At 37.2% G+C, this 15,863-nt stretch overlaps 1 protein-coding gene across 1 annotated transcript in view; it reads left to right on the top strand.

Moving 5' to 3' along the window:
* The window catches only part of TMEM182 (transmembrane protein 182), a 47,812-nt gene extending 33,757 nt beyond the window's left edge, over positions 1-14,055 (top strand). The window contains exon 5 of the mRNA XM_011370131.2: positions 11,892-14,055. Coding sequence (XP_011368433.1) covers positions 11,892-12,112 — 221 coding nt within the window. The 3' untranslated portion in view covers positions 12,113-14,055. The remainder of the gene's footprint in view (positions 1-11,891) is intronic.
* Positions 14,056-15,863: the final 1,808 nt, after the last annotated feature.

Below are 15,863 nucleotides of genomic sequence, written 5' to 3' on the forward strand. Positions count from 1 at the left end.
TCTGCACGTGGCTGGACATGCTAACGTTGCAGCTGTTGGTGTGAATAAGGGGCGGGGGCCATGGTATTCCCTTTGCTCTGGCAACTGGCTCTGAGCAAGCCTTGGAGGCTTTGTATGTTGCCACTCCCTACACTGGACAGATACCTCCTCAGGCAGGCCAGGCCACGTGCTCCCTGAGGGTATTCGATTCTAGACCAAATGTATGGTAACAGTCAGGATGGTATGACACTGAGCCTGTGTTTCAGTGACTCTTATCACACATCTCCACAATACCTCAACTATGGGTGACATTTGTTTTAATGTGGACTCCTGGAAAACTTAGATGCAAAGGGGATGACTCCCATCGTCTCCTCACCCTGTGATATTGGAGGCTACAGGAGAGGCACAGGAGGAGGTAGAATGGGTAGGCATGGCGTTACAAAACATTTGAGTAATATGGAGAAAATTATTATACGGCTGCATATTCCTAATGCCTATGCAAGGAGACATCCATGCAAGGATTGCTGTGCATCAGTTACACCCTTCCCTCCCGCCCAGTGCACAAGAAAGAATAATGACACAGTCTGGATTTTCTGGGACACTGGCATTGGGTGATGAGTCACAAACACTAGAAATAAGTATTTTGCCAGCATATCAGGATAGAAAGACTTTCCTCCACAATTGAAATCACCTTTTCTTGAATGACAAACTGGGATTACCTTTTTCTGCTGAGCGTAAAGCTTGAGAGTCTCACCTGGGTAGAGGTGCCTCAAACGCTTCTGCATCTTGGCTAACTGTGTTTTTAGGCCCCCAAGTTGGTGAGGCTGCCAAGCCATCTTGTCGGTCAGAGAAAGAGAGCAGCCCTCATTTGTGGTTCGGCTCCTGCCCCATTCTGTGACTGTGGGGAGTATGCTGCTCTCCCAGACAGTTGTTCCTCAAGATATTGTTGATTCTCAGGGACATGAACCAAGTGACTTGGGGTGAACTTTGTGAGTACTCTGCCATGTGGGACAAAGAGCTTGAAGTATATCCATCTCTGGCCACCTTCTTCCTTCTGATTATCAACCCTCATGAAAGAAGTCATGTAGGTAGAAGAGGTGCACGGCTATGAGGGAATATAAAATTCTCATATCTAGCAGGTAATACTGAATCAGAAGTAAATCGTATTTGTGGCTTGTTTCCCTTTTTCTTTCAAAAGATCCATGGATTTTATAGTAGCTTATCAGCAAACCACATTTATTTCTACATGAGATAGGTATGAAGGATGCATAACAGAAGAGATTTTTTTTTTTTTTTTTGCCTTAATCCTAGAAAAAGTAGCTCACAAAAGCCAAGGGACGTTTTCTGGATGTTCATTTTCCTTTGGCTGAGACTAAGCACATGGCTCACAGGAGGTGCTCACTGTCATGGCTGGCCCCTCCCGTCTTCCTCTTGATAAAGCAGAACATGGCAGCAGTTGGAGCAGGGGAAGAGCATGTTGGGGAAACAGAGACCAAGAGCAGGAAGGGATTAGGACACAATTGCTGATGGCCTAAAGGAAGGCATTCTGAACTTACGGCACACGCATCTCCGTGCTTGCATCTGCTGTCTCCATGTCTGCATAGTGAAAGAGCCAGGCTATAAACAGCTGCTTACTCTGAACAAGCAAAAGGGCCTCCGTGTGAGAACAGGCCAGAGAGGCCAGTGAATTCTTGCCAGAATGGCTTTTCAAAGCTTCTGTACCTTTCTTAGTGAGTAGAAAGTAGACTCACCAGAGAAAATCACAAGCATAAGTTGCTGACAGGGAATAGAATATTCCACCAAAGTCCAGGACCTAATGTTTTATTCAGAGCTCTGGCTTGTTGGAGGTGGGAGGCGAAAAAGAAAAAGTAATTAATAAAAACTATTGGTTACTGATATACCAGCCAGATGTACTTTTTACAGTAGAACTAATTTATCCAATTTTTATGAACTGTAGAACGACAGCTCAAATTTCCCTTTTGCTCAATCCAAAAGCTTAGTACACTAGATCTCCTTTTTAAGTAGGTCTTGAAGAACTGGCCACTCTTTTGTTTCTAAAACTACCTGCTTTGTACACTTGCTGTGTGCCTTTAGTTGTCAAATGTGGGAATTTGTTAAGGAAAATTACTGTTTTGGATACTGATGCTATTATAATGTGGGAAGGCCTTCCTTAAAATTTTGATGTGGAATTTTAATGTTCTTCTTATGACATTTTATATAAATGTCAAGTGCTAGAGTAAGTCAACCTTTGTTAATATTAAATAGAAGAGAGCTGGGAAGAGTTTTTATTTACAGAAATGTTTTAAAGCCTTATTACTTTTCTTCCTCAGATACTTCTTTGCAAGTTTATTTTTCCCCACATGGCTTATTAGTTGAAATATGTGTCACAGGCGGTTAGAATCAGACTTGTCCTGACTTGGTTTCGAATGGGGCACCAATTTGGTAGATACATGACACTGAAATGAGGAGATGGGTTCCCAGAGGAAGAATTCAAGGGGGGCATTTCAAACTCAGTTCCATGAGTGTCCAGCATCTCAGCCAAATGGAGGCTTTGGAAGGGAGGGAGAGTGTGAAGAAGAGAAAAGAGACATAGAGCTATTTCTCTAGGGAGAGATGTTGCCTCCCCATGAGTCTCCACCCCCACCCTCCAGGCTTGGTATATGTGTCCTTGTCACAGACATTCTGGGTTATGGTCTGGGTGTTGCCTTGACAAATCTAGGGAGTGAGAGGCCAGCTCAGTAATTACTTTGGTGGAACTTTTCTAGAAGAACTTAAACTTCTAACTTAAATAAATGTTCCCACCCCATTTAAAAAGTGTATCCGTGTTGTTCTTCTGAAAAACAGAGTGACAGGCCTGGCAAATGAATGCTTTTTCTCACATGCCACATTATTATGTGGTATAATTAATTTCCACTCTGAGAGGGAATTCTCAGATGTGTAAGGTGACAAGATTATTTCTGGCCTATAAATAGGATCTCTGGTTTGGGATTAGGTTTGTCATGGTGGAAAGGCAGAATGAGTTTCATTTGCTTCATTCCCCTTTTCCAAAGTATGTGTGTCATTAAAATCTGTTTACTCAGTACTATAAGGGATTTCATTTCTGTGTAAGTATTCTGTTTCATTCCACACCCTTCCTACAAATAGTCACTTTGCTCGGAAATAGCTATCAGTGAATGGCTAAGGCAAATTGGATTCCTTACTAAATTTTGTTATGTGTTTTCCGAGGACTTTATACTTTCTTGTGTAGAAAGAGAAGCACATAGATACAGACTGATCTGAACCCTCAGATCAACATATGCTGAGTCCTAGAAGGAATATTTACCTGCTATAACCAAGGGGCTGTTGGGAACAGACAAGAGGTTTGCTTAACTGGACCCTTGAAGCAGAAAATGTCTTTAGTGTGACAGCACAAGTCTGGGTCCACCTGACGTTTTCTTTTCCGAAACCTTCTGTAGTGGGACTGTGGGGTGACTGGTGCCACCTGGTGGAGAATTCCAGTAAGACATTGGCAGACATGATTGAAGCATATTTTCCCTCACTTCTATGAAATCCCAGAACTAGCAGACACCGTGACAAGTTTAGTCTCATACCTCTTGGCCTGTCCTGTAACAGCCCAGTCATGTGAGGTGCTCTGATACTTCAAAAAGTTTCAGAGAACACTGTTTGCTAGCCATTAGCAGGATCTCATGCTAAAGCTCCATCATCATCATTATCATCATCATCATCTAGCCAATAATGATTATGCGCTTGCCAGCTTACAGGCATCTTGATAAGTTACCATCAATTCCTGCCTTCTGTGGTAGGCACTTGCATTTTACTAATAAACTAATACAGAGAAGTAGGCTTGTTCTCTTCAACCACTTCCTGCTTCCTGAAACTCAATCAACAAACACTTCCTTGGCATTAAATGAAACTCTGCTTTTCAGATTAAATCTCTGATGACTTGTAGAAATAGATACACCCTCATGATCATTCTCTGTCAATAATTGTTTCTGAAAAGAGTAGAGTATTGAATATATTGGATGGTTAGTGCCTAAAATTATTATGCCGATAAATATTTGAGAACTCTGATGGACAGTATCTAAGTTCAGTCAACTTAATGAAAGAGAAGAGGCAATTCATGTATTTGGAAAGTAGTATGATGAAGTGTGGGTAGCAATGAATATTTGTCAATCAGATAGATATAATGAAAATATACAGTCATGAAATTTATAATTATATAAAACTATTCAAGCTATCTCAGAAAATTGGAGAAAAATCAGTGGAGAGCAAGTCTGAGAAAATAAAGAATGGAGATAAGCCAAGAATATTTACAGTAGACTGTTACGTGTCAGTAATTTTATAATTTCTGAAATACAAGATGTAAAAATGAACATAATTTAGCTATAAGAAAAAGCAATAACATTAATTTTACAAAGAAAGAACTATTACAAAAATACAATTTAAATTATTTTTAAGAACTTCTAGTTTATGTTCCCTGAAAAATCTATTTTTGGGGGGAGGAGAAGTTCAAAAGAATCATTTATTACTCAGAAAAGTTTAGAAATAACTTTAAATGAACCATAATTATCTTTCCACAAAATCAATACAATAGAACAAGCTACCATATATTGTTATTCTAAAGATTTATATTAACATTAAACTGTAATATGAAGGTTCTGGGGATAGTGAACAGAGATAAAACAACCCACTGTGATGTGAATGGACTGTGCGATTACTACAAAACAAGATTCATGAAGATGGATGTTATTACATTCTGTGATAACCTGAAAATTAATAGCATGTATCAAACAGTGGTTATGTCATTGGTAGAAGCACTGATTTTTTTAATGAATGAACTAATAGATATGAGACTTGAAAGTACATTACAATATAAAGACAATATTACTCTTTAGAAAATGTAGGATTGGCAAATTTTTCTTTCCCCATCATGTAATGTTTAGGGAAATAAGTATACATTTTAGCCTCTGGAATAGATCTGGCCTGCACTAATGGCCATGTCCTCCTTTAGCATGACACACAGGGCTCCTTAAAAGTTGAGAAAGGCCTCAAACACTGCAATTTTTAAGATTACTAGTATATTAATCATTAATACATGTCAAAACTGGTTTACAGATATTGTGGCAATTTTAAGTGTTTGCATTTAATACATTACTGTTTTACACTTTCAAAATATGTACTTAAATGTAACTACCTGATACATAACTTAATTTGTAGATATTATCCACAGTCTTATATGAATGTAGGGCTCAAATCACATAATCCATTTGGACTCCAAAGCTATCCATATCTTGAGGGGGCTCTACGATTCTATCCCAGGAGGTCACATTCCTTGCCAGTTCTCAAGAGAATAGCTCTTTTAGGTCTCTAAATTTTATCCCTGGAATTAAAGCCTACAGGTACTTCCTGAATATCTGAAGGGCAACTCTCTTTCCAAAGGACTCTGAGAAAAAAAATGGTTCGAGGGTGGTGGTCTTGTTCCTAGATTGGGGAGCAGTCGACAGGGTTCATTTTATAATGAGAGTTCATAATATTCATTTGTATGTCATATTTTATATATGTCAAATAATACGTAGTGAAAGTTAAAGAAGGAGCTCAAAACAACCAGTCATAAAAAATCTTTTTGCTCTAGGCACTTGGAGAGTGTAATTGCTCAGTGAGCACTATTGAATAACTGTCAAAGTTTTGTTGACAAATTGATGTTTGTGGAAGGTAACATAAGGTAGTTTTTTAAAAAAACAGTATTCTTAGTATAGCTTAGTAGGGCTGCTAGGGTGTTGGGGGAGGCGGGCAGTAAGCGTGAACAGGTGTGCTTCAGGTCACTGCTGTAGCATCAGTAAGCCCAGCACTATTTTATCAATTTGGTATAAGACTGTGTTTTGTGAAAAGATTTTGTTGCCAGTTTTTTTCTCAGAACCATTTGTCTAAGGAAATGTATCCATCATTTCAAGACTTTGAGCTAGAACATCGCGAACCAAAATATTCATAGTAGCTTAATTTATAATAGCCAAAACCTAGGAAAAACCCAAATGTTCACCAAGAGATAAATAGATAAACAAACTATATCTATTTCTCAGTCATCTTCTTGAGTAAAAACATCCAAAGACAAAAGACTGTTATTATTATTTACCCCTTAGAGGAAACTTCAAGCCATTGGAGCTTAATTTAATACCTTAAAATGTTAGTGCTGTGTGGTCTAATATAAGAACTGTTTATATGAAAACTATTTATGTATCTTCTGCAAAAGCCCCTTGTGGGATATTGGTCATCATGCCATTCAGCATTTCTATGAAGATCTGCTATGTATATTTTTGCTGAGTTGCTGTATTTTCTTTTAGAAAATAATAGTACATACATAACTTATCGAGTTTCCTTTCGGTTCTTTCTCCGGGCACATTGGGTCTATGCTTCCCATCTCCTTAGTGCTACTGCTATCCTCAGGACCCTTACCCACCTCCAGGTTTTTTATTTCTGTAGTTAGTGGGAACTCTCCCCCTGCCTTCCAGGGAGCTCCGCCTAGAAAAGTAACCGAGTTCCTTACCACCTCCTTTCTATTATAGGATGTCTAAGGTGCTACACCCACTATGAGGGCTTCTGTTTGAGTTATGCGTGAACCTTTTGACCTTGGTAGAGAATTAATGACTGCAGAGCTCATCTCCATCCTCCGAAAATAGACACAATAAATAAGCTACTGCTGTCATATCCCCAAAGTTTTATGAAGCATGCTCTCTAGTCCTCTGTAGATGCCCAGACTGAATATTGCCCTATCTCTAGAGTGTATGCATTCTCCAAATTGAGAAGAGACAAACTATTCTGCTTCTAACTTGCTATTCGTTTTAACTTCCTTCGTAATAGAGTTTTTAGATATGGCATTCTATGGCCTTTCCTATGCCTATTGAAAGCTGAAATGAATTACCACCGAACTTGAGTGGAAGCATGACTAAGAGAGGCTGGTGACTTCTCTAGAATTTATGATTCTTTCCCAAGTACCCAATAACCGCCCATGACACAAGCACATTTCAAAGACAGATCAATTACATGGAAGTAGTTAAAGATCAAGTTTGATTTTAAACTTGCAGAAGATACATAAATAGTTTTCATAGGCTTTTAATTTTAAATACAGGTACATGTATTTCTAGGTAAGGATATAGGCATTTGGCATTTGTTTATGTCTCTGAAGAAGAAAGTTTTCATTTCTGCGGCTAATGTTTTCCTAAGAAAGCATTTTTAAATCTGTTTTTTAAAGAAATATAGCAGAAAAGATCTTTATAGTATGTCTTCTGTTTTCATTCTTGTTTCTGTAAAATATTGAGGGCATTCAGTGTTATTTGTCAGTCTGACTAGACGTTGGGGGAAATTCTTCTGTTTTTGCTTCCATATTGTGATCATTTTCATATTGTATATCATTAGCAATTACGTTCCTAATGGCATTTGTGACTAAATTTTCTGACCTTTGTTTCAGAAAAAAATGCTTTCCAAGTTGAACTCATGATTTTTAGAGGGAAAAGTTTTCAACTCTGTAAGAAAATCCATGTGTAACCATAAGCTTGAGTGGCTCTTCCCTACACTACCAATAAGAAGAGCAACTTCTGTGTTCCTGGTGACTTAATTATTTCTCCATGACTTTTTAACGGTCGTAGATCTTCATGGGATTTGGGGCCACATTTTGCTGATGCCTCCAGGAAGCTGTTTTATGAATTTTTGTTGAAGTTTGAAAAATAGGTATTATAAAATTTAATTGGCAGCAAATTATGCTTTCAACATAACTTTAAATATAACTTTATTTAAAAATACATTATTACCTAGATATTATTAGTAATTTCAATTCCTGCTAAAATCACTGTGGCAGGTAGATTTGAAATGTAACTCACTTGTTACTCAAGACAGTTATTGTTATGTTTTTATGAATGAGGGACTTAAGATATCAAGGGATAATAATTAACATTTTCCCAGAGTATGAGTATTGCCCTAGAAGAGATGCTCTACCTGACAGGTGGACCAAATCAATAATATTATTATTTATTAGTCGTCATAATATCCCACCAAAAAAGATATCTTTCTGGGTATATAAACACACATGCTCTCTTCCCACTCCCCAACATACGCACTTTATAACATACATAGCCACAGACTTTTGCCACATTCTCTCTTTTTTTTTTTAGTTATTCATTTCACTTTTTGGAAATATTTTAAGATGTACATAGAATTTGCAAGTCCTACTTTAAGCTTCATGAGCTTGACTCTTTTGAGGAATACAGAACCAATTTTTCTAGAATGTTCTGAACTGGTTTGTCTGATTTTTCCTCATCATTGGATTTAGGCTCTTCATTTTGGGCTGCAATATCATAGCAGTGATGCTATATTCTTCTCATTGCAAGTCATGCAGTGTGAGTGACATCAGTTTGTCATGTCACTGGTGATGTTAACTTTGGTCACTTGAGTAAGGTGGTATTTACCAGGTTTCTTTAGTATTAAGTAACCATTTTCCTCTTTACAATTTTTAATTGTTTTGTGGGAAGAGACTTTGAGCCTGTATAAATATTTGTTTCTCATCTAAATTTCATCCACGTTTTCTTGCCTGAATTATTACTTAAATGATTGCCAAGTGGTGATTTCTAATTTAATTATTTCTTCTACATTTATACGTTAGCATTCTGTAAGGAAAAGCTTTCCCTTCCCCTCACTTGTTATTCACTCATTTATTTATATCACTGTGGGCATATAGATTCCTATTTTATTCAGTGACACATAATCTGCTACTATCATTTGTTTGGTAATCAGATTGCCTTGGAATCGGCGAGGGGAAGCTCCGTCAAGCTGGCTTCTGAACACCCCCATCACTCTTTGAGCACATCTGAACTTTTGGGTATAACGAGACATTCCAGACTCACCTTGTACTTTCTATTCCAGCCTGAATTCAGCTATCAGTTTGAGATGCCCCGGTTGCTGGTATTTAGAAGCCAAGATATGGACAATGTACTCCATGCTCTGGGGTGTCGTTGATCCCAGTCCCTGTCAGAGAACAGAGCCAGGAAGTATATCTAGACATACACGCACAGCTACATTTTAAAATGCACACACACTTTTACTTACATGTTCATCTGTCTATCAATCATCTATCTATCACTTATCTATCTAAAACCATAAATTCACACTGATACATTCAATTCTGAACAAACACTGTAGAGTTCATTTTAGCTTTCCCCGTTTCACATTTGTAACTCCCTTTTCAGGAAGTGAAGAATATGGCTCCAGTTAACCTCGATGTACTTATTTATTTGATTAGTCTACCTGTACTTAACAGTCTCCTGGCTTCTCTCTTAGCCACATACCTCATACAGGACCCTGGCATAAATTCTTGCTGCTACTGCAGCTAAACCAGTGGCCTTTGCTGTAAGTATTTCCCCATGTTTAATTCATTTTCCTTGTCTCTGTCTCTCTGTGCGTGTGTGCACACACACGTATAAAACACTGGTGATTGAATGGGCAGGGAACCACCATCTTACCCCTGGGTAAGATATAATCATACACTGATCTGATATGAATTAAATGGACTGTATCTTCAATTAGTGAACAAGTTAAAGATTGTAGTGATAGAGCTATCTATTATTCATTGCTTTCAGGATCTAATTGCTCTTCAAATAGCAGCAATATTTAAATATAAGTTAATTCTTCCTTGTTAAGAATCATCTGCATGATTACCTGCAATACTTTTTCTAAATACTCTAAATTCAGAAATGGGTTTTATAACTTTTGAAATAATGTGTATAAACCTACTGGTTTTCACAAAGGCAATTTTCTTTATATAAATATCTGAAAGCATAAGAGATTCATATGAAGCGAGGAAAATAAAACTCATATCAACAAATAATAACAAAGGTTTGCAATGTAAACATTTGCATAAGACAAATAGTATGGAAATAACTAAGCCAAATCTTTACATTAACAGAGGACACTGTCTATATATTTGCTGAAAAAAATTTATTAAAATGCAGAGTTGCTAGACAACACATGGTGTTGCCATATTGTTGTCAAAATCTGAGGGACGGCCTTGTGAGGAGTTTGCTCGCCGGCTATGACTTTGCTGTTTGCCTGTGATATGGTTGTTGTTCAGTCGTTAAATTGCTCTATTCTGTGCTCCAGGATTTGCATTTACATTACAGACTACAGTGTGAAGGATGTTTCTTATTAGGGAAGCATCTATGTTAGTTCTTCATTGCTCTGCAGCTCGTATCAAGATTATGAGAAAGTTTTAGCGCTGATATGGATGCACCTTGACATATTTATAAGCCCTTCTTCTTTTGTGTTTACCTCTTAAGATCCTTATGAAACTGATGGCCCGAGAGTGAAGACACCCTAAATACTATAGCAGCACAATTAACTCGAGAAGGGTGATTGATGGCTAGGCCCTTAAAAAGCAACTCTGTCCTGCCAATATGCCTCAGTCTCTGCTCCTGGTCACAGAGTTCCGTTTTCTTTCAGACAGACTAGCACTTAGAACATGGAGATTTTATACCTGAGGGTCAGTTTGTTAAATCAAAGAGTATAATAGATCTTTGACAAGTTTCAATTGAACTTTTGGACAAATAGCAAGTGACCTCAAGTGTATTTTGCTTTGGGACAGATTTGAATCCCTCAGGCTGTGTGGTGTGTGTGTGCAGCCTGCCATGCACTCAGTAGCGAATCAGCTTAGCTGACTCTCCAGACTTTGCAGCTCAGCGCATCCCCATTGCTTCCTTCTGTTATTACAGTAATGGTCCCATGGAGAAGGATGTGCTTAGTGGTATTCTCATAATTTGGCATCTGTGAAGCTCTTCTGTCACATTGCTTGTTCAGGTCAAGGGTCCAACAGTATGATATTTTCTCTATTCTCGTAATTCTAACAGTATTTTTGAACAGATGGGTTACCGTTACATTGAAGTTGTGAATAAATCGTAATGTTGCCTTCTAGTTAGTGGTTAAGCACTTTTCTTCCTTCCTCCTTCCCTCTCTCCCTTCCTTCCTTCCTTCCTCCCTATCTCCCTTCCTTTCTTCTCTCTTTCCCCCTTTCTTCCTCCCTCCCTTCCTTTGTTCTTCCCTCCTACCTTTCTTTCTTTTTTCCTTTCTTCCTTCCTCTTTCTTCCTCCTATTCTCCTTCCCTCCCTCCTCCCTTCTTCACTCCATCCTTTTTTGTTGTTTAATAGGCTCTTGATCTCAAACCTGTGGTTTTATGATCCGCAGAATCTTTTTCATTATCAGTCCCCTCCCTCATTCTTTCTATGCTGTAACCAATCTTCAGTATATATTTTTCAACTTCCAAGAATCATGTGCTTTCTTTTACATTAGTTCAGGGCTTTCATCTCTTTCTTGTCTGGTACTTACCTCGTTTTCTATTTCCATGGCTTTATTTAACTGCAGCAGTAGTTATCTGTGTTATAATAATATAACAATAGTCGGAAAGACCTGAGCTGAAAATCAACTCTGAAAACTACTGGCTGTGTTTGTGCATGCCTTGAATACCTATTTCACCAGTTTATAGTACATAGCAAAAGAAAGAATGTATGATAGTGCTCATCCCAAACCAGGCATCAGTCAAGATGGACAAATGTTAGAATAAATTCCACTAGGCAGGAATCTTTGACTCTTATGTCCACAAGCACCTAATACAGTGCCCGGAACACAGTAAGTACTTGATAAAAGCAAGTCAGCTGTTGCCATGGTTCTAAAGCTGCTGTAGCCCTCACTTCTTCTCAGTGCTTTGAAACTTAAACATCAATGGTGTGCATGTAAAGTATATAATAAAAGTCTGACACAAATAGGTGATTTAGCTAGAAATATATTTTTAGAAACATATCATTGGGCAAATGATTGGTGAGTGTTCTTGGGAAAACATCTTCCAAAAGACTAAAGATCTCTTGTTTTATCCTTCTCAGGCGTCCTGTTTTCACTGGTGGTGACACTGTACGTCATCTGGGTCCAGGCCGTGGCTGACATCGAAAGCTACAAAAACATGAAAATGAAAGACTGCGTGGATTTTACCCCTTCTGTTCTCTATGGCTGGTCATTTTTTCTGGCCCCAGCGGGCATATTGTTTTCTTTGCTCGCTGGGCTACTATTTCTAGTTGTTGGGCGGCATATTCAGATTCACCACTAATCAGGCTATTGCTACCAGTGTTTTCTTGAGAGATTTTAAAACAACAAATTTTTATTTTTCATTTTGTTTCAGTGACCCCAGGGTAGAGTTAATTGGTGAAACTTTTTAGTTGCTATTCAAATTAACCATTTACTTGTGATTTCCTCTGATAAGAAGGTTCTAGAATCTCTCCAGACACCAACCTGTTTCCACCTTATCTAAATGCTATCAAAAACCTGGTTCTTTAGGGATCAGGTAACAGGGCCTCCCTTTCAATTGCACTGGTTAGAGTTCGCGCAGAATGCGAATACGATAGCATAATATCAGCCGGGGCAAATCAGGACTTGATTTAAAGCCTTCTTGGCATTTACTTCTGTTGCTACCTAAAAAAAAATCTTTGGAGAATAATTAAGAATGGAAGCAAATGTCAGAGAATTTACTCCGTTTCTTCTCTGCACACATATATTTCCACATACACGTTCACTGACTCCTGTGAGCAAAGTATTCGTTACTTAAAAATGGATAGCAGTTATTCTTATAGCTGGGGCCACACAAACTCATCAGTTAAAATGGGCCACAACAAAACTAAGAATGTGTACTTTTTCCACTTTCTTACCAACAGTAGTTTGGATACCTAATTTCATTCAGTTAATTTTACATCAACCTTAAACTATATTTAAAAGTAGCAGATCTGCACAGCAAATTACCTATGATACTGATTGGATTTTTAAGAACTTAAAGTGAGTTAATTGTATACTTAATATGGTTGAAAATATGTAAAAAGCAAGAACCTTAGCTTAGTATATAACTCTATTTGATATTTTAAAATTCCCATTTAAAATTATATTGCTAATATGTTCAGCATGTGAAAATTCATTGATGAAATGTGCTTTTTCATATGCTCAAAATAGTTCCGTATGAGGAACTTTATTAAAGACTATGAAATATGAATTTTCCCCAAGATTTCAAGGGTTGTAGTTCTTCTGATCATTTGATTCCCTTAATTATCGTCCTTCAATTCCTCCATCTTTACAACAGGTATATTAACATTTATAGATTTGTGATTTCCTTTAACCTCTTGAAAGAAAACTTTTGCTTTTGGCAGCAGGGGTGGGGGGCAGAGTGGAATAATTCTGTATTATTTACTAGCATAGACATTTCGCATATCACAGAGGTTTATTTGGAACCAGTCTTCATTGAACTCAAATCCATCTGAGAAACCTCAGTCCTGTTTGGAAGCCTTCACCAGGGAGAGGTGGGTGGTAGCGAAGGAACCAAGTACAGTGTGGTAGTGAGCTGTGTTCCAGGGGCAGCGTTTTACTCCACAGCTGTTGTGACTCTGAAGACAGGACTCAGAGGTAAATTAAGGGTGATCACCTAGAAGGTGCTGTGGGATCGAGGGACTGTTGCCTTCTATCCAGCTGTCCCCCAATGGAGAGATTGCCAGAGTCTTCTCTCCACATCTCTTACTTTCCGTTAAACCGTGTTTCAATGGGAGTGGGGGATTTCTGGAGGAATAGCAAAATAATAGTAAGGAGAGGCATTTTAGTGATTAAAGACAGTTAGGACTGCATGTAGTAAAAACAAAAATAACAACAATAAAAAGCTTCAGGGGTTTAACTGCTTTCTCAAGCCATTTCAGTTTATATCATAAACAATTTGGTGGCACTTTCCTTTCTCTTCTGTTTCATTTTTATATTGCTTCATTTATTTCTTTGCTTTTGGCTTGATTATTAGAAAAGTAATTATGGGTTCTATTATGCATATTGACTGTGATATTAAGTTATGGCATGTCATTAAGTTTTCCAGACGATGCTAGATGTATTTGATTAGTTCGTGTCATCTGTAAATACAATTCCGTTTTGCAGAACTTTGGAATGGAGCCTTTTCCTGCTGTATTATATGTCATTTAATTTTCATATACAAGTTGCGTTCAGTAAAGGTTTGAACATTTATAAATTTCAGGTGGTTATCCTCACTTTCTAATGCACTTATGTGGCTACCATATATTTATCATAAGACAATTGGCTGAATATCTGATGTGTGTGACACTTTTACACAGACTCACACTTTGGAAGTATTTCATGATTGTAAGGTATCAATCACATTAATTCAAGCACATTTCCTGATCTACTTACCAGCAGTCCTCAGAAGGGGGGAAGCTGAGTTGTGTTTGCTGTCAATGAGTAAAATATACTTAAAAATAGCAGACCTACAGCATATTTTTGTAACAGCCTTGTGTCTGATTTGAGATAGTATGTTTCAGATTTTTTTCTCTCTTTAGCATATTGATTAATTTTCAGGAGCTTCCTAACAAAGTTTTAAAATCTTAAGAGTGTTGATTTTGCATTATAAAGTTTCAGTTTGACAAATAAGATATTTTTGGTGACCATTCTAGAAAGTGAAACAAGAGGGCAGTGAGTCATGCCCTCAGAGTTTGGGGGAAGCTGTGATCTCTCTGCATTATGTTTGTTCAGAGGGTTTAGTTTGGTCAGGCAGCAGATAGCATGTGCACTGAACCTGGTGGGGCCATACAGAGAAGCTGACTGATGGTATTCAACTTGGGGATTGAGGGCAGGACTTAAAAATGCTATTAAGTATGCTCTTACTGATCATTTAGTCACTTTTATAGCTAATCTATATATATATATATATATATATCATAGAATTATATATATATAATCTATGATATATATATAATCTATGATAATCTATGATATATATATAGAATTATATATATATATAATCTATGATATATATAATCTATGATATATATATCATATATATATACATATATATACATATGTATATATATTTATATATATATATAAAATATATATAATCTATGATATATGTATGCTTTTCAGATATATATATATCATAGATTATATATATATCATAGATTATATATATATATAGAATTTGAAGATTAAATCCACTTATAAGAGTATATGGTGAAGGAGGTATCAGTATTTGGTAATTATCTATCATTTATCATCAACGTGTGTGTGTGTGTGTGTGTGTGTGTGTGTGTGTGTGTGTGTGTGAATTATAAGTTTGGGTAGAAAGATAAAGTCGATAATGGAAATCAATATACTTGAGATAAGCAAATTTTTAAAAATCAGTTTCTCTTGGGGGGCAGTAATATAGCTGTGTTTCCCTGAGAGCCAGTTCAGCTATTTGACTCGATGATGGTCTGTTCAGTTCACACATAATTTGATTTATATTTTCAAGTGCTAGGAGCTCTGTCTTCAGGAATATTAAGCTCAACCTGAACCATTCGGTGAACTGGGAATTATTAGAGAGAACAAGTCTGAAATGACAATGGAGAAGTACAAAGAGTCACACTCTGGCTTTGGAAGGGTCATTTTTTTCACTAATGTGTAGCTGTCACTGTGAGAAAGTAAGGGGCAATTGAACGGTTGAACTTTGTGAAATGATCTGCCTCTGGATATAAAGAATCACATGGTATGTGTAATAATTCTCTTTTGCATATATATGTGTGTATATATGTAATTTATATGTAAGGTATCCATAAGTAAATAAATTAAGATGATTTTGAATTCTACAAGTAATGATTTTTCTGGTTCACACAAATGGCAAGAATAGTCTAAATTGGCTTTATGAAATAAGTGTGGTTGGAGTAAATGGCATCCTGAACTGATCCTGAGTATTATGTAGATAATTTAGGGGGGAGAGGACGCACTGGGATAAAATAAATACACGCAGCAAAAAACTTTAATATTTTCATTCTCCTGGGAGTTCAGGAGTT

This window comes from Pteropus vampyrus, unplaced genomic scaffold, assembly GCF_000151845.1.
Source record: "Pteropus vampyrus isolate Shadow unplaced genomic scaffold, Pvam_2.0 Scaffold160, whole genome shotgun sequence".
NCBI lineage: Eukaryota > Metazoa > Chordata > Mammalia > Chiroptera > Pteropodidae > Pteropus > Pteropus vampyrus.